This window comes from Fusarium falciforme, chromosome 6 (genome assembly GCF_026873545.1).
Source record: "Fusarium falciforme chromosome 6, complete sequence".
Taxonomy (NCBI): Eukaryota; Fungi; Ascomycota; class Sordariomycetes; order Hypocreales; family Nectriaceae; genus Fusarium; species Fusarium falciforme.
The window spans coordinates 567640-590346 of record NC_070549.1 but is presented as its reverse complement, the minus strand read 5'-3'; the positions used below and the strand labels follow the sequence as shown (position 1 = coordinate 590346).

The 22707-nt window shown below is 51.8% G+C and overlaps 7 protein-coding genes and 1 pseudogene across 8 annotated transcripts, besides 1 other annotated feature; 4 read left to right on the top strand and 4 right to left on the bottom strand.

The window, feature by feature from the left end:
* Positions 1-1379: 1379 nt before the first annotated feature.
* NCS54_00771500 (AB hydrolase-1 domain-containing protein) lies at positions 1380-4082 on the top strand (the record flags this gene model as incomplete). The annotated part of the gene is made up of 2 exons (XM_053153128.1): positions 1380-3078; positions 3127-4082. The coding sequence occupies 2 exons, from the start codon at positions 1380-1382 to the stop codon at positions 4080-4082; spliced, it is 2655 nt and encodes an 884-aa protein (XP_053009103.1).
* Positions 4083-6963: 2881 nt separating this feature from the next.
* Positions 6964-9416, bottom strand: NCS54_00771400 (Protein kinase domain-containing protein; the record flags this gene model as incomplete). Its single annotated transcript, XM_053153127.1, has 5 exons — positions 6964-7715; positions 7776-7830; positions 7911-8041; positions 8090-8534; positions 8589-9416. 5 exons carry the CDS (start codon positions 9414-9416, stop codon positions 6964-6966), a joined length of 2211 nt encoding a protein of 736 aa, XP_053009102.1.
* Positions 9417-11716: 2300 nt separating this feature from the next.
* NCS54_00771300 (Protein kinase domain-containing protein) lies at positions 11717-13213 on the top strand (the record flags this gene model as incomplete). The annotated part of the gene is made up of 1 exon (XM_053153126.1): positions 11717-13213. One exon carries the CDS (start codon positions 11717-11719, stop codon positions 13211-13213), a length of 1497 nt encoding a protein of 498 aa, XP_053009101.1.
* A 129-nt stretch (positions 13214-13342) lies between these two features.
* On the bottom strand, positions 13343-14068 carry NCS54_00771200 (Hypothetical protein; the record flags this gene model as incomplete). The annotated part of the gene is made up of 1 exon (XM_053153125.1): positions 13343-14068. The coding sequence occupies one exon, from the start codon at positions 14066-14068 to the stop codon at positions 13343-13345; it is 726 nt and encodes a 241-aa protein (XP_053009100.1).
* Positions 14069-15153: 1085 nt separating this feature from the next.
* NCS54_00771100 lies at positions 15154-16993 on the top strand (annotated as a pseudogene). Its single transcript has 4 exons — positions 15154-15553; positions 15603-15883; positions 15936-16135; positions 16186-16993.
* Positions 15154-16993: a sequence feature.
* A 136-nt stretch (positions 16994-17129) lies between these two features.
* On the bottom strand, positions 17130-18008 carry NCS54_00771000 (Protein kinase domain-containing protein; the record flags this gene model as incomplete). The annotated part of the gene is made up of 1 exon (XM_053153124.1): positions 17130-18008. One exon carries the CDS (start codon positions 18006-18008, stop codon positions 17130-17132), a length of 879 nt encoding a protein of 292 aa, XP_053009099.1.
* Positions 18009-19387: 1379 nt separating this feature from the next.
* On the top strand, positions 19388-20261 carry NCS54_00770900 (Hypothetical protein; the record flags this gene model as incomplete). The annotated part of the gene is made up of 4 exons (XM_053153123.1): positions 19388-19575; positions 19634-19791; positions 19848-19905; positions 20012-20261. The coding sequence occupies 4 exons, from the start codon at positions 19388-19390 to the stop codon at positions 20259-20261; spliced, it is 654 nt and encodes a 217-aa protein (XP_053009098.1).
* Positions 20262-20535: 274 nt separating this feature from the next.
* Positions 20536-22302, bottom strand: NCS54_00770800 (Hypothetical protein; the record flags this gene model as incomplete). The annotated part of the gene is made up of 5 exons (XM_053153122.1): positions 20536-20704; positions 20756-21175; positions 21224-21258; positions 21308-22044; positions 22092-22302. The coding sequence occupies 5 exons, from the start codon at positions 22300-22302 to the stop codon at positions 20536-20538; spliced, it is 1572 nt and encodes a 523-aa protein (XP_053009097.1).
* Positions 22303-22707: the final 405 nt, after the last annotated feature.

The window sequence follows — 22707 nt, the reverse complement described above, 5'->3', positions numbered from 1 at the left end:
ATTTAAACCGAATCACCGCTGGAATGCCAAAAGATGGAGAAACGTACCCCTGGGGGCGCGTGCCAAACGGGTAAGGATGCAAGCTCCAGGGGCAAAAAGCTCTTTTCAGGGGTCCAGCCCCAATTCTTCCTTCTTTTGGTCAGGGGTTCCCTGGGCCTATCAAATGTTCTAGTGCGCAATCCCGCTAGGCTGGAGAGATTGAGAATGACGACTGACCCGGGCGAGAGATTGTACTAGAAGCACATGGCCTGCCTGGGGGGTTACTCTCTCGGGTTCGGGCTTCGTCTTGACTCAAGGGGTTCTTGGATGACGAGACAAGAGAGAGGATGCAGCCTGCGCGTCGCGTGTGCATTGCATTGCATATCGTTGCATCGCCTTTCGAAACGGTTCTGGTGACCCCTGTTTGCTGAGAAATACTGTTGTGACTGCACCCTACTCAAGCAGAAACACCCGAAAAAAGAGAGACCAGAAGGAAGACCTGAAGCTGCTCTGGCTCGTATCTTCAGGTAGAGGTCATGCGCTGCCTGCTTGTGTGTCGGGGAGCACAAACTTTCCGTGGCACACACACACAACACACCCCCTTACCATTCCTCTCCCCATACTCTTTCCAGTACAACAACTCTTGTCTCTTTACACCTACCGCAAGAAAAAGGAAAGACGAGAGTTTATTTCCAACAATTGCATTTGCTTCGTTCATTGCCTTGTCTCGGGGCGAACAAGGACGTGCTTTTTGCTTGTTGAGTCGACGCCACTGACTGTCTTGGACACCCCCGACCCAGTCCGTCCCGCCCAGTTCAATCTCACAAATTGCTGGGCCTCGTCAATCAATTAATCAATCACGCCTGCGCGCGCACCCGCTTCCTTGAACTTCACTCAGCCAGCGTTTGCTTCTTTTTTCCCTTCCTCTTTTTTCTTCATCCTCTTGTTTCTGTCCTTGTTTGCTCCTGCTGCAGCGCACGTCCTCGCGCAGACGACCTGCATATCCCACCGCAGCCTCCACCATCACCACCGACAACCTAATATCCCCAATCCCCACGAAAAAAGCGACGGCGAGCGTTCCATCCCTTTAAGCCCAGAGCGAGCGCGCGCCAACGTCCGCGCCATCGCTGACGCTGCGAGACAACCCTCGAGACAAGTCCGGGACCGAGCCCACACCTACAGAGCTCGAGACATTTGCACCTGTTGAAGCTTGGCTGGTCGCCTGTTGCAACCCTCGACCTGTGGCTCCCCCCCCTTTGACGAGACACCGCGCGCCGCCTATCCACTGTTTCCCACGTTGACGCCCTTCCATCCATCCATCCGTTCATCCCTCCCTTGCGATCAACTAACCTGCCGACCGTGCAATTCACAGCCCGCGGCACGCGGCGGCCCTCCCAGCCATGGAGTACGAGTCGGCTGACATCCCCCCTATCCCGACCCACGCCCATCATCACCACGCCCGACGTCGCTCTCTTCAAGGTCCCTCCTCCGCCTCAAACAAGCGTGCCAGTCTCCCTCCCGCCAGCCCCGAAGTGATCTCCAACCTCATCACCAGCCTCAGCATCATCTCCAAGCCCGCAAACTCCCACTTCGAGGTCCCCCCGACCAGCCTCTCTTTGCCTTCTAGCCCGGGTCCCGGCCACGGCAGCTTCGGCGTCGACTACGGAGCCTTTCACCAGCCGAGCCTCGACGAACTGAGACAGGACCCCGTATCCCTCGACGAGCTCGCCGCCTGCCCCCCGGTCATCCGCACCTCGAAGCCCCCGAGCGGCTTCTCCCCCCTTACCGCCGCAAAGTCACCCAAGAGCCCGAGAAGCCCCAGCCGTGAGAACTCGGGCGGCCTGCGTTCCTTTATACGCAACAGCACCTCGCGACCCTCGTCCAAGGGGTCATCGGCCTGCTCCAAGAATGACGACACCCAGAGCATAGGCAACCTCTCCATCGAACGCCGAAACGCGCCGACTCCCGAGCTGAACCACCAACGATCGCATGATAGCTGGGGCAAGAAGACGTCGAGGAGCCAAAAGGGGCTCATGTATATGAGTTCAAAGGAGCAGCTCCGCGAGAGGGAGGTTGAGAGGAAGCGCGCTTCTGGAGGTGTTTCTGCGTCGTCTTCTGGAGGACTTGCTGTTGAGAGCAGTATTCACAGCGGAGGACGAAGTGATCCCTTCTTTGCTGAGACGGCTATCCACGAGGAGCCGCCTGCACATCAGTTGCCTATTGAGCGTCCAGGCCCGATGGAGGGTCCTTGTGCTATCCCAGCGCGCGACTCGAGTCTAAGGAAGACAGGGCAGGTTAGACGATCGAGCGCGAGGAGATCAAGACGAGAGGATGGACCACTGAGCGATGTTATACCTGAGGCCGAGGAACACCACAAACCACGGGGGGAAACCGGGAGAAGAAAGCAGGGACATACCGCACATGATCAACTACGATCGTCTGCCAGGTCACCAGTCTATGGACTCCAAGAGTCAGCTCCGTCCAAGACCACAAGCGTAGCTGGCAGGAGTTTCCTCGACGTTAGCCAAGATGACTACGGTTATGGGGTCGACGACGATGATGATGACGGTGCGCCGTTCCCTGCCGTGTCACAAAATCGGCGGCGAGAACCAAGCAACGACCGTCATAGTCGTCGTCGTTCGGGTCACCAGAGCCCAATTCCTCCTGATGGCGTCAAGATGAAGCGGAGCAGTTCTCGACTCAAGCGTCTATCTGGACCGCTGAGCCCTCGACCTGACGATCGAAGTCGGGAATCTCCAAGTCCTCAACCAGTTCAGAACCCAACCCCAGCAGGATACGAGCGTCCTCAGTCAGCTGATTCCGTTGACGATGCCGTCGAGTCTTATCTCTGCTCTCCTCGCCTGTCACAAAAGATTCGGCATCCTCAGACAGGTCGCGTCATCTCCTTTTCCGAAGTTGGTGACTCGGAAGGATCGGCTGTGTTTTGCTGTGTCGGAATGGGACTTACTAGATACATCACTGCTTTCTACGATGAACTAGCGTTGACGTTGAAGCTGCGGCTGATCACTCCTGATCGTCCTGGTGTTGGAGATAGTGAGCCATACTCGGATGGGACTGCTACGCCGCTCAGCTGGCCAGGTAAGTTTGCCTTGTTGACAATTGAAGAACTGTTGCTGACTTGACTAGATGATGTCTATGCCATTTGCCAGGCTTTGAAGATTACAAAATTCTCCATCTTGGCTCATTCGGCTGGTGCCATCTACGCCTTGGCCACGGCTCTCCGTATGCCTCAGCACATCCGCGGTAGAATTCACCTCCTGGCACCATGGATCCCTCCATCTCAGATGAACGTCTTTGGAACATCGCAAACTCTCCCTCCGACAAATGCTATCCCGACCTCGCAGCGAATCCTACGAGCCCTCCCTACCCCCATCCTCAAGGCTGCCAACAGCAGTTTCATGACCGCCACGAGCAGCTCCATTACAAGTTCATTACCCAAGAACCCCCGACGAGCTAAGCGGAGGACAAACAACAACGGCGGAAGAGAGAGTACAGCGAGCAATCGGAATGTGACGCCTAGCTTGGACAAGGAGAATATCGGTCACGACATGTACGGCAAGTCCAACGGCCATGGTGATCCTGATCTGGAGCCCCCGAATGCCTCGGAGAACATGGATAGGATGCAGGTGCCTCAGGGCACGAGGAGCCCTGACAACGCCATCTTGGCAGCAGCTGCAGATGCCATGGCAGACAAGGAACGCCAAATGACGTACGACCTGCGGTTAACACACGCTATTTGGGAATTGGCAACAACGGGAGCAAACCCAGCCGTGGACCTCCTAGTATGTCTCGAACGACGACACACAATCGGCTTCCGATACGTCGACATTACTCGACCAGTGGTTATCCACCACGGAAGCAGAGACACGCGTGTCCCCGTGGACAATGTCAAGTGGCTCGGCAAGACGATGCGGAGGTGCGAGGTCAGAGTCCTCGAGGGAGAAGGACACGGCCTCATGGCTAGCGCAAGCGTCATGGGCTCGGTGCTCATGGAGATGAGCAAGGAGTGGGAGGACTGGATGAAGGTTACTGGCGCTGACGGACGGAAAGAACGCGGTAGAGACCGGAGGGGGAGAGTTTAAACATTTTCTGTGGGAGCATTCTATTCTTTTTGTTATTGGTAGGGATCTTTCAAGTCCCTCTTCTTTTTATTGCTCCCCCCGAAAAGACCTGAGAGGTCTGTCTTGATACCCAGAGAGCGCAGCATGATGTGGAGTCGAAAGGAAGCGTCATTCTCGTCTGGTTCTTACTAGCCATTTGGATTGTATGGATAATCTTACGGACAAGCAAGCAGCACCCCGTACTAGTTAGTGTAATGTCTTGTATGTTTCTCTTTGTGATATGAAATAAAAAAAAAAATGTAATAAATCTCAACTCTGGTGTCTATCCTTCTGCTAGCATCCTGGTCCAGTCAAACTTTCTCCATCCCTTCTTGAACCCTTCGACTCGAGGGTCACCTCTTGTCCATCTTCCCTGCTTCTTGATTATGTGTGGTTCAGCATCTACAATACCACCGAGGACCTCACGAGCAAACAAATCTCCCTTAGGCCAACGGCCCGCGTCTTCTACGACATGGCCCAGTCCGCCATCAAGGGTGAACCATGCGTGAAAATAGGGCATCTCTTTTGCGATGCAGCGTCGGAAGGCGGACCGACCCATGCCCTCGCGTGCCTTGGCACCTGTATCGATGATCTTGCGGTGCTGACTCCACTCCTCGTCCGACGAGAGGAAGGCCTCGCGGAAGTAGGCCGGGGCCGTAGCGCCCTCTTCGTACGGGATCGGCACGGCCACCATAGCGGCGTGCATACGTCGGTGTGGTGCAGCCGCGTTCTCGTAAAAGACAACCTCGCGGCCTTGGTCGTGGTACATTCGTGTTAGAGACTTCATAAAGTTGCGAATCTCCTCCCACTCATCATCGTCACACTCGAGGAGGTTGGCACGGTGTGCTATCGGAGCGAGCACGGCGCCTCCCGGTGACACCTCGGGCTCAGTAGCAAGGGTGAGGAAGACGCGAGTACCAAGGGCGATGATAGGTGCTAGGGGTGGCTGGTTTGTATCTTCGTGGTGGCACAGGGGACACGAGTCGAGGGCGCGCGACATCTTCTGGAACTCAGAGACGGCCATGTTCTTGAGGTTGAGGTCGGACTTGTGCATGCGACGGGCGAGCTTCTCGGCGTTTTCGTCCATATATTCGAGGTCGTTGTCGAACTTGCCGTCCTTTGCGATGCGCTCTGCTAAGCGCAGACCTTCGCCGCCGGCTTGATTCTTTGTGCGACGCTCTTCGCGGACCATGTCTTCGATCGTCATTTCGGTGTTTTCCTCGACGTTGCCGCGCTCGCGTCCGCGCTTGGTGGTGATGGCCTTGGCTTCGGCGCGTGTACCGGCGAGTTGTCGGTTATCCATGACGCTGAGGACGACAGCTTCAGGATCCTGACGCGCTGATGAGAAGGCTGCTGCGGCCTTGTTGTATTCTTCTTCGAGCTGGGCGGCATTTGGAGCACGGCGGAGCTTGGCCTTCATCATCTGGGCGCGTAGTCGGTTCAGAGCGGACTGGTCCATAGCTGGCGCAGACGGAGGCTGCGGGTCAGGAATTATGGTTCCCTGCTCTGGCTCGGGAGCAGGTTCGTCTTTGCGCTGGTTCTTGATCCTCTCGCGGTAGAGGTCGCCCGTGGGCTTGTCGTGACCCTTGTAGCCCTTTCCGTAGAGCTTCCTCCTCTCCATCTCCTCTTTTTCCTCCCTTGCATCGTCAAAGTCTCGCAGATCACCAAAGCGCTCCATGGCGACTTCTTCTACCGGACGACCGCTCTCTTCGGCTGCTGTGTAGACAGCTTTGAGCTTGGTCATGCGCCAGGAAGAACCGGCGTCACCAAAGGTATACTCGACATCTCGTTCCTTGGGAATGTCAAGCTCGTCGAGTTTCTTGCCCTCGTTGATATCGTTGATGTGGACATTGATCTCTCGCTTGGAAACGACTCGCTTCGGCTCGACTTTTGGAGGGGGCGACTTGGCCTTGTCTGGTCGGTGGATGTAGTCAACTTCAAGGGCGGAGGGTGCCGTCATCCAGGAGTCTCGCGTCAGAGGCTCTGATCTATCGACTGTATCTTCACTGCGTGGCTTCTCTTCGTCGAGGATGGGGAGGTCTTCTTGAGGATCTGATGTCTTTTGGTGTCGCTCGTCGTGATGTCGATGTCGTGATCGATGCTCGTCATCGTCGCGCGAGTGCCGTGAGCGCTTGTGTCTGTGTCCATCGTCCTCATCATCACGATGCCGACGATGCCGATACCTATCCCTATCTCTATCCCTGTCGCGATCTCGATCTCTGTCCGACTCGTGTCGATGGTGATGTCTGTGTTTGCGATGCTTCCTCTGGTCGCGGTCGCGTTCTGAACGTTCGCGCTCTGCCTTTTCGGCGGCAAGAGTCTTTTCGAATTCGTCGAGACCGTCCATTGTGACGGGCACAAAGGACTGCGCGACAAAGAATAGAATGGAGGTATTGAATTGTGATGGGGATGTCAAGTTGAAGCTCGACTGTTACGTCAGGTTAGGAAAAGCTCCGTCCAATCATTGTGGAGTCGTCGGGTGGAGCTTGCTTCAACCTGGGGCACGGAAAAAACGAGACACTTGCACACTGGCGATAGCTCAAACTCCCCTAAAGAACAATCAAATCGGATGTAAGAAGATAGAAAATTGTATCAATGCGGGATAATCCATTTATCATTGATTTCTTCACTGTATACATACTCATCTCCAATATTTGAGAAGAACTAAACTACCTTTTCTATGCCGTTCTCATGTCTTGCGCGGCTGAAGACGTTTACCCTGCAACAAAGAGCGTAAAACGACTGGTATATCCTTCCTTTATATATTCTTCGAAAATTAATCTATTTCTATGGATTCTATTCCTATCCTTGACTGAGAGACCAGTCCCTTTGTGTTCATAGATCCGAAACACTGCACCAACGTTCACACCAGCCTCATCCTCTTCCTCGTGTTTCCTCTCACCTCTCCGTGCTGCTCAACAACGGCTTTCTCAGTTTGTTCCAAAAGTACCAGCATCTCACCGAAGCCATTTTCTTTAGCGTAATCCTTTGCCGTCATTCCGTGTTTATCCTCCAAATCAACCTCTGCCTCATACCGCAGCAGTGTCTTGAGAGCAGAGAGGTTTCTTTCCTGTGCTGCGATATGAAGCGCCGACCAACCTGACTTGACCCATTGATGATTGACGTTGGCGGAAGTTTTCAGGACCCTGTCTAGGTCTAGTTCTCTCGATTGCTTCTCCTCTGCAGACCGACCTTCTAGTAGAATCAACAAGTGCGCAGGAAGCTCGTATCTTCCCGTGAATGTTTCTGCGGCCCCATCATCTAGAAGTAGCCACAACCGTTTAACAAGATTTTTGCGATCGTCTGTAGGCAAGCCCTGTTGGAATGGCTGTGAGCTGTCTAACAGTTCGGCGGTGAGTAGGAATGATTGTAATAAATAGCTCCCGCCCCAGCGGCCGAGCACCTGATGCACGGAACGCATTTCTTCAACCACAGCTCGTGGCAGTTCTGAGAAGCTTCCAGGGGCTTTTCGTAGGTTTCCATAGGCAATTTCCATCGCTTCGAGGCTGGTCGGTCTTGAGTCTTCGTCGATTCCACGAGCCCCGTCTAGAAAACTCTTGAATGCTTGACAGTTGAGCAGCTCATCCTTTGCCTTGGCGGTTAATCTGATTGTCTCTATATAAGAGTTTGTCAGTATGTTTCTTCAACCAAGGCTCCTGCTTAGGAGATACCTACCTCCAAGTGAGAACATGTCGCCCCTGGTTGTCCACAGCTCCCCCTGTCTAACTTCCTGTGTGCCATTAGTTGTCTGAACACCAGATGCCTTCAAACATCGCTTCATCCACTGCAGCACGCCAAGAGTCTACCTACTGGAGGTTGCAAGCCTGAGCTTCCAATCAGTTGGGTTTGGTTCTGATCTGGCCCCAGTCCAGCGTGGCTTGCGATTCCCAAATCACATAGCTTGAAGAGGAACTTGTCCTTTTCAGCACCATGCATCACAACTGTATTTATGATTAGCCCCACTATACTCAGACGCTCAACATACTCACTGTTGGCTGGCTTGACATCGCGGTGAATGATATAAGCCCATTGTCCCTCCAGACTGGCGGCGTATAGTCCGTTCTTCCGCCTGATAGACAAGCCGTAATGGAGATAGGCTAAGGCTGAAGCCATTTGCCAGATCATTGCCCAGATCTCGACGCCACTCAGCGGCCTCAGGTTTAATCTTGTCTCGTCCTCGACGAACCCATATCGCTTGTTCTCTCTGGCTGTCAAATCCCTCAGTTGAATCCCATGGAAGGATTCAACATCTCCCTTGTCGCAGAATTCCATATAGAGTAGAAACTCGTTGTGGTAAGGATCTTCGTCAGAGTCAATGTATCGGACAATGTGTGGATGTCGCAGCTTGAAAAGAATCTGCCATTCAGACAGCAAGTACTTCTGAACCTGCCCTTGCACATCACTCGCTAGGTCAAACGTTTTCCGGAACACTCGCTAAAAGGGATTAGCCGGGGGTGTACCCTCCTGAAGAAACACTAGCGAACTCACTGTCGGCGGTGCCGCATCCCCCTCAAACTTATGTTCGAGCATCACTTGACCTTCTGCGTGCCCTAGTTTTTGCTTCTGCGATTTGAGAACATGACAGGTACATTGGTTGCCCTGTTTGATTTGGCATGAGAGGACCAAATCGTTTTCATAGGCCTGCCAGCTCTCCTTCGAAGAAAGGCCCTGATGACTGCCCAGGATGTATGCTTGGGTCAAGATCAAATCTAATGACGGCTTTGCTCCCGCCTCAAGGAGAATCGCCGCCACATCATCACGCCCCCTCGCCTGTGCTTCCTCCAGGGGCGTTAGTGCAAGGACATCTTTGGTATCGAGATCAATGCGAGAGCCGCTGGCTGATATCAGTGCCCGGACGAGGACGAGGCTAGGTGCCCCTCGCCTCACAGCACAATGCAGTGCCGTTCCGTAAATGCTTGGAATGTTGGGATCAGCACCGCTGGATAACAACTTCTCAACAAAGTCCTCTTGGACACTCCAAACAGCTAAGTAGAGAGGGGTTCTACCCCGGCTATCTTGGGCGTTGGCGTCGGCCTTGGCCTTGAGTATCACCTTCACCATTGCAGCGCGGAGGTGTTTGACCGCAATATGCAGTGCTGTACAGCCTTCTGAGTTTGTCTTGCAAGATATGAAAGACTCCTTGTCTGGTAAGGTTAGAAGGAAAGCTGCAACGTCCTCACGACCTTTTTCAACGGCCCAGTGAAGTGCAGTCCAGCCATCATCAGTCCGAAGACGAAGACTGAACTTCCCAGATCCAATCATTCGCGAGACCACATTCACCAATCCAAAGGCGGAGGCGAGGTGTAGTCCTGTCATTTTCTGGTATGCTCCTCTATGACGTCTGGCAGGCTTTTCTGATCCTGAAAGCATCAAGGCACAAATTACCTCCACGTGTCGAGACTCTAGCAAGGACTCAATGAGGCCTGTATGTTGGTCTGAAGGTGACTTCACGTTCCGAGCGTGTGTTGCCCAATTGGAGCCGGCATATCGGAGGAGGGATAACGACCAGCCCATGTGTCGAGCTCACCGTCGTCTTCTGGGAGGTCCGTTAAGTTGAACACTGAGCTGATGTAGGATAGACATCGCTCGGCGATCAGAGCATCTGGACCATCAGTATGTATTCCTTCTTTGTCGCAAAGCCACCGCCGCAAGCACCAGCCCATGTGGACTCGGGTTATGTGGATGGTATCGTTGCCCTGAGCCCCCTGTTTTGACTGGAGAAAGTAATCCAGCCGTTTTAAAGGATTCGTGCCGTTGAGGACAGCGAGATGGTTGGGATCATCCGCAACAGCAGCTTGGAGCTGGCCGAGCGTGAGTCCACTCTGAGTAAACGCCAGCCATATCAACATCTTCAATGAAACCTTGGCCGCGGGGGTTGCGTCACTAATCAGCTCCCTCAGCATGGTGTCCAATTGAATTTGCTCGCTCAGGCCTCCCCCGTCCGCTATGCATACTGAAAGATCATTCGGCGCATCTAAAAACTGCCTGATCGCTTTCGGAAGTGCTGAATCTTCTTCTTGGGGAGTTGGTTCCAGTATATCCAGCTGATGCCTCATTCTTCTTGGTGGAGTCGCCAGGCCGCCCCTCCCTATAGATCTTAGATGCCCGCTGGCTTGCCAGGCACGATCATTATCGGCGACCTCGTCTTGGAAATCCGCTTCTGTGACTTGAATCCAGCCTTCTGCCTTCAGCTGAGCTGGCAAAGAACACGGGATTATCACGAAAAGCTTGCAATCTATTTGCAGAACGTCTTGAAAGATAGGCAGAAAAGCCTCCAGGTCATCCCGGCTTGCAGCTGTGAGAGAAAAGATCAAGTAAGCCCTCTTCTTCTGCCGTAATTCATGAAGGAGCATCCGCCGGGAGTCTTCCAGTGAAGGCCGAGTATCCTTGTGACTGAGGAACCAGCCTTTCAAGACAGTCGATGGTTGCATTCCTTGAGAGGCCACATTTTGCCCCAATAGTTTGCAGAGAGAATGGGTGGGTTCTAGGTCTTTGGAGGCATGGCAGAAGTAGGTGTAACCAACAAAGCCTTTTCTAGAGCTCAAAAGCTGACGGGCGACCGCTAAGCTATCACGCCTTAGTTAGGTCATATAGTACGGTGAAACGATAGACGTATGCTTCTAACCTAAGGACTTCTCTTCTCTCATTGTCTGAATTAGTGCCTGCGAGCATAAGCGTTAGCAGCAACAGCGGCCGGCTAGAGCCACTTACTTGTGCTTGTGCACCACAAGAGGTTCTGATCCCGGGCTATCCATTTCCAAAGGATATCAGGGTCGAGAGAAAGCCCAGGGTTGAGTGATGACCCCGTGTCCAGACCATCTTGATCTATAGAGTCATCTAGCCAACTTTGCACCTCTTTACTCGTCACATTGAGTCGGGTTGACAGCGATGCGTCCTCATCACAACGATATTGTAACTTCTCCGAGTGTCTCCGAGCCTCTCGCAATGCTTCCAGAAGATCATGCTGCCGCGAGAGAAGGCGAGCATCCTTGAGATATTTCGGGTCACTCTGTAGGCGAAGATGCTGGGCTGTGGCACTGCACTTGCGAACCGCGTTGGTGTACAGAGCTAGATCTTCAAGTAGATCAGGCAAGCGGAGGAAAGAATTATCGGGGTATTTCTCGAGAGCGTCTCGGATGAGAGAATGGCCAAGGCGGAGGTTCTTCAACTCTGGTAGCAACTCTGGATCGGCAAAGACAGGCTTGTCAGTTTCCGGGTTGAATTGGAAAAGAAAGATCCCAGCCTGTGCAAAGGCGAATGATGAGAATGAGGATGCGGTTGGTCCGAAGGTATCCATGGCTGTCGCAGCGGCTCGATAGACATTCACTTTGTGTCAAGAGCATGTCATAGAGGGGAGAATGGAGGTTGCCTTGGCTGGTGGCAAGACTGCGCGGGGCTTAGGTGATACGATATGCATAATTTACTCATAATGTAGCCAATACGCTATCAGGAAGTGAAATCAGGCTCGGGTATCGGGAAGACAGATAACTTGACCTCGTGGTTGAAAACGATGCTTCGTTATTTCCCGCTGGATACTGTCAAATCAGTCGACCAGCGTTCGTTCACAACACCACGCATCTCTCAGTAGTCATTTAAAAGATTTGCCGATCGTCAGCATGGAGATCGCTGGCCTAGCCCTCTCCGCCGTATCTGCCGGCCCGGTCTTGGCAGAGTACGGCTACCGGATCTACAGACGGGTTGAGGACAAGAGACGACTCGCTCCTTTGGCTCAGGAGCTAAGCGTGTTCGCCTTGGATGACCGAAAGGACCAACTCACTCTCATCATCGAGTTGGCCCGGCCAGTTTTCAGAAGCCGCACCATCATGCCGGAGCACCGGGAGCGGCTTGTCAGGACCTGGGAGCGATTCAAAGAACAACTGGGACGGGTAGACCAGCTCATGAGCCTCGTGACATCGAATTCGTCGATTTGGGACTCATGGTCACGACTAGAAGCTCGTAATGAGTTGATACGGATCGGCAGCAGCGGCGTGCTCACGCGACTGAGAAACGAGTTCCGCGACGATGTGATGATGCTTCGTGAGCATCTCAAGGATCTATCTCCACTCTATCTCTCCTCTAGGGACTTTACAATCATCGAGGCCGTCGGAAACGATCCGACCTTCGTCATCGGAGGGAGATCAACAGCTTCTCAGGATATCCAATGGTACCTTCTGGAATCTAAGCCGTATCTGTTGGAAACTAAGGATGAAGCAAGAGAGAGCATCGAAATACTCTCCTCGAAGCTTTCTGAACTCCAATCTCATACTGGAATCCTGCCTCTTCTTGGGTACCGAGACGAGCCGGGTCGCGATGGCGGTCATTTTCAGCTGATTTTTCGAGGTCCTTTTGAAGCGGGATTTCCGGCGACGCTCTCGGCATATATGGCGACTTGTCCATCCAAGCCTTCACTGAACTTCCGAGTCGATCTTTGCTATCAGCTTGCCGCTGCCGTCCTCCAGACTCAACTGCTTGGCTTGGTCCACAAGAACATTCGACCGGAAAATATTCTGATCCACCCACCTGAGGCCTTCCAGTCACCGACTGCACGACCCTGGGAGAATATACCTGCACTGAGTCTTTGTGGATGGCAATACGCCCGAGAGGTCGAGCAGGGCGTGACACGGTTGACCGGCGACGTGACTCTTCAGCGCAAGATCTATCAGCATCCAGAGCGCCAGCTCCCAACCGCAGAACGAGAGTACTCAATGGCACACGATGTCTACAGCTTAGGCGTCTGTATGCTAGAGATAATCCTCTGGGAGAGTGTCCTGCGGCCCACGCCTCCATTCGTCTGTCCCGCATTCGTCGAGACGTTTACGCGTCTTGGCTTTCGACCAAACGAAGCTGACCCTGGGGACTACTACACCAAGTTCCCAAACAAGAACAAAGCCATCCTTCTTTCCATGAGCGAAAGTCTGATCCCTGCTGAAGCGGGGACAAAGATGACCCGCGCTGTGTGCGAGTTCTTGACGTGTCTAGACCGCAAGGGGGAGGATTTGGATGAAGAGCCGAATGATTATGTGATCAATGATGAGGCGGATAGGATCATGGTGGCTATGAACTTTGTCGACACGGGTTTGAAGGATCTACGGAACATTCAAGCGTCGATTTGATCTAACCCGGTTTTCTGCACATGGCTGATTTGCAATTTTGACTACCTATTCAGATTGATAAACCAATGGGTGCTCTGGACTGTCAACTCGATGCCGAGGGCCCGAGCAGTACGACTTCTAAGTTATAGTTTACTCAACTGGAAGCCATTGACACGCCAGCTCTTTCATTTCCTGAGGGAAGTGATCCTCCTTGACTTGAGCACTCTCCCTCTTTTCAAACGCTCCATAGAACCGTTGCAGATTGGGCAAATCGTCCACCAAATGAAGGCCGTATAGATCCTTTGCAAAGTGCAGCATCGAGTACAAGACGCAATCCGCAATGGTGACCTGCCGACCATCTTCCAGATCATCCCCCTCGTAGTAGTGGCTCAAGAGTCTCAGGTTCTTCTTGCAATACTCAAGGGACAATTTGGCCGTCAGAGCATTGGTGGTTTCCATCACGGTAAAAAGCGCCGTTCCCTTGTGACAAGCGAATCCAAACTGACTGCATGCTTCATCTGAAAGACAAAGCATGTCGCGGATCCGCGCCTTTTGTTCAGGTGTCTCTCCGCGCATGCTGGACTTTGCCCCCTTGGCTAGTTCTTTCTGCCAGTCATTCTGAGGGTCGGCGCAGATATCCTCGAAATACTCGAGAATAGCGACGGATTGCTTGATGAATGTTCCGTCGGGGAGTTTAAGCATGGGGACAGTTCCCGGAGGCTTCCCTTCGGGAGTGGACATGCCTTGCTGGGTGATGGTGACGGGGGTGATTTTGATGAGTGGCGACGAGAGGATGCCTTTCTCAGAGAGGTAGAGGAGAATTCGACGAGGATAAACTCCCCAGGGGAGAACAAACAGTTCAAGAGGTGCGGTCATGATGGTGGTGGTTCTGTGCTTTGTGATGTATGTATGTGCTATGTGTGTATTGATTCGGTTGCTGGCTGTGTTGTCCAAAACATTTCCTACTCCCTTTCTTTCAATGTGTCCTTTATATCTCTTAACTCGACGGAACCTTGTTGGTCAATGGAGATTAACGGATACTTCTTTCTATGGTCCCCGAAGTGCGGAGGCAAGGCGAATTATTCACGATCCTGGTTTCTCTCCGGGGTGAATATCGGGGACATTTGTCAGGTTCGGACACTTTGCCTACATCAGTCGCCGATGAGAAAATTTGTTACAAATCAAGCTTGGGATAAAACGGTTGCTCTTTTAAGACCGTCAAATTCCAGTATAGAGACGGATATGCTAACTTTCAAGTAGTCTCCGCCGTTCTTTCACTGGCTTAGTGGTCAGGCACTCGAGCTCTCGATAGAGTGCCCTGGGCTGGTCCGGGTGAGATCTACTATGTTATCATCAGCCAATAAGCTCTAGATCTTTGCGAAATCCCCCAAGATGGATCTTTGCGGAGTCTCCAATGTCCGAATATTTTCTCGAAGCGCCTAGTTTCTGGAACCACCCCATCAGGGGCAGAGAATAGACGTTGAAATGCAGTGCCTTCTTAGATCTGTCTTCTAGCCGTTGATAGCAAGCCACCCCGAACTACGTGGTCTGCCCAATGATCACTCTCAAGAGGACGAGAAAGGCAATTGACCCCGGCCGTTCTTTGGAATTACTGTATTAGGTTAGCGCTGAAGGGCCTGCTCTGTGGGGTATCGGCTGCCACTACTCCCATTATAGTATCTTATACCGACTCCTCCCAAGATGCTCAACTTCTCCTCTGCCAACCCTCCAAGGAGCAGTAGATAGTCCTCAATGAAACATGAGACCCATGGGTTCTTCTTACGTCACGGTCGGCTGCTTTTCCGATATGGGAAGAGTTTTCACTCGGACATGCAATGGCCGACCTCGATCCCTTTTTCACCATTACACATAACCTACTTGTCTCTCTTTTTCGTTACTCCCACGCCCCGAACAAAGGACTCTTCTTCTTTATTTAACACTAAGCGAGGGGCTTATGCAGGTTTGCCAACTTCCTGCATTCGTCATTCGACTTGGATCCGGAACCATTGACCAGAGACAGCCCGAAAGAGAGCATCACTTGCACCATGGCGTCCGAAACGAGCGAGAAGGAACAAAAGGCGGCGTTCCCACCGGACGTGGTGGAAGAGAATACAGCCGACGATCTTTTGGCCAATCTTGGGTACAAACCAGAGCTGAACAGGAACCGATCCACGCTGCAGGTGGCGTTCATGTCGTTTGTGCTGGCTTCGATCCCATGGGGCTTGTCCACGACGGTAACCTATCCAATCATTGGAGGAGGACCTGTCAACATTATCTGGGGGTGGCTTGCAGTGTCTCTGATTATCTTGTGCGTTGCTGCATCTCTTGGCGAGATCACTAGTGTGTATCCTACTGCAGGAGGTATGTCGTGATCATTGTTTCTGGTGTCCCAATCTTATATCTCTCCTAGGGGTCTACTACCAAGCTTTCATCATCGCTCCCGCAAGATGGCGCCGTGTCGCTAGTTGGATCTGTGGCTGGCTCTATGTCGTCGGCAACATCACCATCACGCTATCCGTCACCTTTGGTAGCACAACCTTTATTATTTCCTGCATCAACGTCTTTGAGACTAAGACTGGTGAGCCTGTGTTTGGGGACGAACCATATAAGACAATCCTCCTTTTCATCGGCATAACTCTGCTCTGCAACGCAGTTTCTGCCCTCGGTAACCGATGGCTTCCCATTCTCGACGTAGGCCAAACTCTCCTACAACTGCCTAGCAGGCACAGCTGACGCTCAGCAGACCGCAGCCATCTTCTGGACATTTGCTGGTGTGATTGCCATAGTCTCTACTATCCTCGCCCTGTCTAAAAACGGTCGCCGCGATCCTAGCTGGGTCTTTACCCACTTCGAAAACAACTCAGGTTGGCCAGACGGATGGTCATTTTGTGTTGGCCTTCTTCATGCCGCCTATGCCACCTCATCAACTGGCATGATCATTTCGTGGGTGCAGTCCCATTGCTTTCTGATATTTAGCTAATCGTGGCTTGTAGGATGTGCGAAGAAGTTCGAAAGCCAGAAACACAAGTACCCAAGGCCATGGTCGCTACCATTGTCATCAACCTCTGCGCTGGGCTGCTTTTCTTGATCCCCATTGTCTTCGTTATGCCAGACATTAGCGAACTACTTGCTCTTGCACAACCTGTTCCCTACATCATCAAATCAGCTGTAGGATCTTCAGGCGGTGCTTTCGGCCTGCTCTTCCCACTCATGGTTTTGTCTGTTTTGTGTGGCATTAGTTGTACGACAGCAACGTCTCGCTGCGTGTGGTCCTTTGCCCGCGATGGCGGTATCCCAGGAGCGGTTTGGTGGTCCAAGGTTAACAAGAGCCTCGATCTCCCCCTGAACGCCATGATGTTGGCAATGGTCTGCGAAATTCTGCTCGGCTTCATCTATTTCGGATCTTCTGCTGCGTTCAACGCCTTTGGTGGTGTGGGTGTCATCTGTTTAACAGCAGCATATGCTACGCCTATCGGTATCAGCTTGTTTACCGGTCGGAAGCAAGTTAAAAAAGGTTCGTTTTATCTTGGAAACTTTGGCGTCTTTACAAATGTCGTCGCTATCGGTGTGTACCTCTCTGTTCCCATCTCGCACAAGTTCGCCAGCTCACCTCGTCTTGTAGCTTGGTCCCTGCTCGCTCTCCCTCTCTTTTGCATGCCCTCGGTGCTTCCTGTGGATCAAACCACTGTCAACTACGCCCCTGTGGTTTTTGTCGCGGCGACTGCAATTTCGGGCATCTGGTACTGGGTCTGGGGTTACGAGAACTACGTCGGGCCTCCTGATGCAGGAGATCACAATTAAAATCTTTATATTATACCCCAATACTCCATAGGCACGGCTCTCACCAATTCGCCCTCCGCAGATGGCTTGTCTGGCTGGGGTCAAATTACAATGGCCAAAGAGGCTAAAATTGCATCCTCCTCATAATTTTAGTCTGCTATGGCTTTCTTAATTCCTTCTCAAGGAACGCCTTGCATTCAGCTACTAGCATCGACGAAAACTCTTCATCGATACCCGAGCAGTCATTCTCCGCCTCCTTTAAGCCCAGCCGGCTGAGAATGTCTTGTTCAACCTCACGCATCGAATCGTACTTTCCAAACCAACACTTTTGAATGATTTCGCCAAATACCCCGTCCCCTGAAGCGTCGGGAAACTCATTCCTGATGAGCTTGAGGATCTTCTGAGGCTCATCGATCTCGTGCCAGGGCTCATGGCCAAACTGGATAGTGAAGATACAAGACCCAAGAGAGTACTGTTCGGTCATTGGGCCGGCGTCAGGGAACTGGTAGTTTTCGTACAGTTTTCCGTAAGAACCGCCTCCAGCCTTCAGCTTCTCCCCAATCTTGACTGTGCAGTCAAAATCACCTAGCCTGATGTCTTCTTCTGTGCTCAGAAAGATATTGGCAGGTCTGAGGTCCCCGTGGGCGAAACCGAGATGCTCAAGCCAGGATAGCGCGCTCGAGAGCTGCTTCATCCATCGGTTCTTTAAATCTTGAGGAATACCGGGGTTCTTCAAGCGAGCTTTAAGGGTCATGGCTTGGCGATGCATAAAGATACCTCCAGGGACGCATAAGACGGCATGGACAATATGGGGATGCCGGTCCTCCATCAAGACCTTGTAGATCGCCTTTTCACAGTCGATCTGAGTTTGACTCTCCTCCATCATTGCCACTTGTGTTGGGTGAGGGTTGTCGAGAACGATTGGGCATTTGAGAACGAGATGCTGGCCGATGGCATAAACGTGACCCGCACCCCCGCTGGAAATGGAGTTATCGGCAGAAAGCGAGGGGAATGGGGGCCGTAATACTGCGATCATAGTGGCACAGTTCGAGAAGACGGGGTGATGCAGTATAGTATTGATCAAATGAGAAGATATAGGCTTGTCTCTGGCGTTGGGGCTGTTAATGCAGGCGCCTGTAGGTAGGCTGAGACTTCTAGAATGGGGAAATATATAAACGGGTATGGTGTTCCAAGGCAGCTCCTCTGTGAATGCCTCACGTGAGCTACGGCGGAAAATTTCGCCATTTCTCGGCTGACTATTGGTGCCTTCTGAAATCAGGCTGTGAACGTTGCTTCGTGCGACTTACCTCATCTGTGTGAGGCTGAGGAGGGGTTTCAGACTCTGGGCATCACTCGGTTCCAAAGTGAACAGTGACCGGTTGGATCGCAACTAACTAAAACTGAATTTAGCAACAAGGAAAATGATATTGCGTACAACCCCAAGCTTTGTCTAGAAACGGTGTGAACCTGGACGTGATTCCCAATTATAGCGGCAAGGCTCTCCCACTGCGAGCCGTTGGCATACGCACAGCGATACAAGACGAAGCCCCAGCTTCAAAATCCGTCTTTCTGCATGTGCTGAATTATGCAGGAAAGTGGCTCGTCTTCAGCATAGCCCAATTGAGCTGAGGAATGCTATCCAGTGTGGGTTCAACTCCAGGAGGGTGTTGTCGAATACTAGAGATGACGGCGGGAATGGTGCTGAGATAATTGGCCATCCAGGCCGGGCGAGGAATAGGTCGCATATTGACTGACTGGAGGTGTTTGGGGACAGATGGGAAATCGAGGGGATGTCGTGCTTATCAAGTCCAGAAGAGAACACGGTTGACATCTCAAGTGAAGTGGGTTTAACGTTTAAGCTTATATCAGCATGTCAAAGCCTTGTTATAATTTTATCAACAGTTAGAATAAACTTTTAAAAGTTATTCCATACTTTACACTTTTTTCCATCTCACTTTGAGGATATTATTATGTGATTAAGTGAAGAGATGCTGATGAGGGTTTGCTAAGGAGAGCTAGCCTCAGAGACCGATGGGCAAAAGGGCGAAGCACGCGCGATATTCGCATCATAGCTTCATATCACATATATAGGAAATTCTAATATGTGAGAAACTCCCTTCTCTTTTTGCCTCTAAGCTTCATAAGCCGTCCGTCAGCGCCACGCAGAACTACATCATGAGTTACTCCGAGCCATGGCATGTTGACACCTAATTATGCAGTCCACGGGATTCTCGGCGCCACGGACCTTGTAAAACTCTTTATTCTGAGCCTCGGCCTTCTGTAGAGTTTAAATTTGGCTTTCAGCACGTTAGGCAGGTTTGCCTTAGTGGTGTGTGAATGCCCATATATGACCATCATCTCTGCCCACAACAAGCAACAAGTCATGTCCTTCTCCTCTATACCATTCTATCCATAATGAAGCCATATCTTCTCTTCGAAGTTGGCATGGCCATGTTGACCTACCCTCTCATCGTCTCTGCTCAACAGCTTGAGCACGTGCTGTATCCTTTCGAGATTTTTAACCTCACCGATGGTTGTTTTAAGATGCTCAACACAACTGTCACAGAATGCTCATTTCTATTGGATGCGTATCTAGCGACCCCGTGAGTAAATTTCAACTTCATACTGTCGTGGCAGTTCAATCTGATCAGAATGATGTAGAGAGGGAGCGTTTGAACCTGCCGAAAAGGAGCATTTGGATCATATATGCATCCCAACGTGCCGCGAAGCACTTGTCAACTTTAGGCCCAAGGTCGAAGCAGCCTGCAATACTACAAAGGATTCGGTTGCATTTCATTACGGTGATATGATTTTTGCGCGTGAGTGTGCCTTCGCCGAGTCGTCAAGATCTTCGTCTGACTAACTCGCCCATCAGCTACCTATCAGACTGATCTGATGATTGTGGCCTACGACGTCCACTGCTACAAAGACCGGTAGGGGATCTCATTCAATTCTTTATGTGTCTAGCACAGGGCGGCTGATCGTCAACAGAGACACTGGGAAATTCTGCGATCAGCTATTAACAGAATAGAGAACTAGTCGCGACACGAATTTCCCTATAGAGTGTGAGGACTGCACTCTCGGGCAGTGGATGAAACAACTCCAGGCTCCTATCCGGTGCCATGACAAGGGAGTCTCCAAATTCTCCAAGGCGACATCAGCTTGCGACGCAACTGGGTACGAGTACATGAAGCCGACGACATCATACATAAGTACTATGGACCTCTACATGGAAACATGGTTGGAGGACGCCACCACGCCTACGCCTACGCCTATGCCTACGCCTTGAGCATGTGGGTGTCGTCCGGGGGACTTCAGATGTATGTAAAGGATTCGTGTTGGGGAGTGATGGGCTCTTCTAACTATGGAATTCAGGGTTCGAGAGCAGTCATTGGGCCCTTGAGATTTGGGTCACAGGCTACTTAGGGATCATTATACGATAGAAGCAAGTCTTCCTCGCTGGGGGTTGCAGATTCTATGCGGAGCGTCTACGCTCAAAATTATATCTCTTCCTCTACAGAGTATCCCCCATCTATCTTCTTTCAACTCATATGGACTCTTTTTCACGCATGCTCGACTTCCTTGGTAAGGGGAACCGACTTCTCCTGTGCCTGAAGCTTTGCGATACCTGCGGCCGAATCGTCGCCGTCGAACAGAACCGCAATCTCCTCCAGAGTAGGACCCTTTGTCTCGACGAAGAAGAAGTAGATAGTCAAACACTCGATGACCAAGCTGTGAAAAATATTAGCAAATTTGTCTGAAGAGAGAGTAGTTGATACGTACACAGCGATGTAAACAAAGTAGAAGCGCCACTCGAGCTGCTGAAGACCAAGAGGGTTCACCCATTGGTTGAACACACCACTCAAAGCAGTAAAGCAGAAGCACAGAGTCAATCCCTTGGCTCTGATGCTATATGGCAGAATCTCAACTGTGTAAGAAACAGTCAAGCCGGGCCAAGCCGCTCCTGCAACACCGTAGAAGAGGAAGATCATGGCCACAACAGCAATACCGGCTGACGCAGACTCGGTCTTTGCGTATACAGCGCTGCAAGCTGTCCAGACGCTGAAGGATATGAGCATGCCTACTCCTGCAAAGAGGAAGAGGAAGCGGCGTCCGATTCGGTCGACGAAGAAGGCGGCGAAGAGGGAGACGAGCCAGCACCAGATTGTGAGGCCGCCGTTGATCAGGGATTGGGTGGTTGAACTGTTTTTGTTAGATAAGCAGACTTGGACGTTTTATTACTTGACTTACTCGGTAATGCCGATAGTTTCAAGAATGGCAGCAAGCTAAAGAATGGTTAGCCAGTCGCCTCAACAATGTCGATAAGTGACTTACATAGTATGACACCAGTCCATTACCACTGCACTGAGAAAAGATGGCAGTAGCAATGATCAAGGCACACCTCTTTCGGTTACCCTTCGTTCGCCAAAGCTCAGACCATCCGTTGCCAGATGCCTCGCGCTCAAGCCTAAGAGTGTTGAGAATCTCGGCATACTCCCACCTCACAAACTCATCGTCGGGGTTGTTGTTTCCGTGATACTTGACAAGCACCTGGCGTGCTTCCTCTTCTCTTCCCTTGCTGATGAGCCATCGGGGGCTCTCGGGGACGAACCAGATGGATAGGAGTTGGATCCCGGGCATCAGGCACTGGAGGCCGGTAGGGAGAACCCATTGGAGGTTACCAGTCTGGTTCTTGAGAGTTCCGAAACAAGTCCATGCGGCTACAATGCTTCCAAGATACCAGAGCGTGTTATATATAGTTGTGACGCGACCGCGGTGTCTGGGGTGTGCAACTTCGGTGATCAACAACGGGCAAGTTCCGTTGGAGATATTCGACCCAAAGCCCATAATAAAGCGGCCAATCAGATATAGAGCGTCTCGAGAGCTGTGGTTCTTCTGGGGAAAGCACTGCATAAGAGCTCCAGCAACGACAAAGACGCAGCCGATTGCTGTTCCCTTCTTTCGGCCAAGTCCGTCGGCGATATAAGGAGCGAATATGAGAACGAAGAGACCACCGAAACCGGGCATGGCGCCAAATATACCGAGTCGGCTACCGACGGGATGATCAAAGACTATTTCAACATTAACCAAAGGTCGTCGTTGTCATCGAAACACGTACAATTCTGCCAAGAATCCATTGTTTGAAGTCCATTAAGTAAACTTCCATCATATCCTAGGGTTGTAGAACCTAGGAAGAGGAAGAACATCATGCCGTAGAGTTTTCGAAGCTCCGTTTGCTTCCAGAAGGGTAGGGTTGAACCTTGGGGAACATGGTCCTCTAGGGGGAAGTCATGGTCGACCACGTCGGACTGAGTCTCTTTCTGGCCCATTGTTGCAGCTCAGATTCTCAGGACGGGAGTAGAATGATGATTATTGTTGTGTTGCCTCGGTATGATGGCCAAGTTGGCTGTTCGTGCCTCAACATCCAGGGGATCTCGATACCTTATATCCTCATGACCATGGCGTAACTCGACCCGCACCAACCTGCAAAGACATCAGCCAACAGTTCACAGCCGGCTTCTCTCACCCATGACGGCCACTCTGCCCACGCGAGTCTCACCATCAAGCTTCCGAGGCTACTCTTTCATTGGCGCGCGTTTGGCAGACTGTCAAGTCCCATCCCCATGGGGAAGACAGGAGAAATGGAGCCATGCAGGTCACGGGGAGGGTTGCAACAGCAGACAAGCAGAGGCTAGAATCCGATCGGGATAGGCATGGCTCTGGGCTGAGGAGGT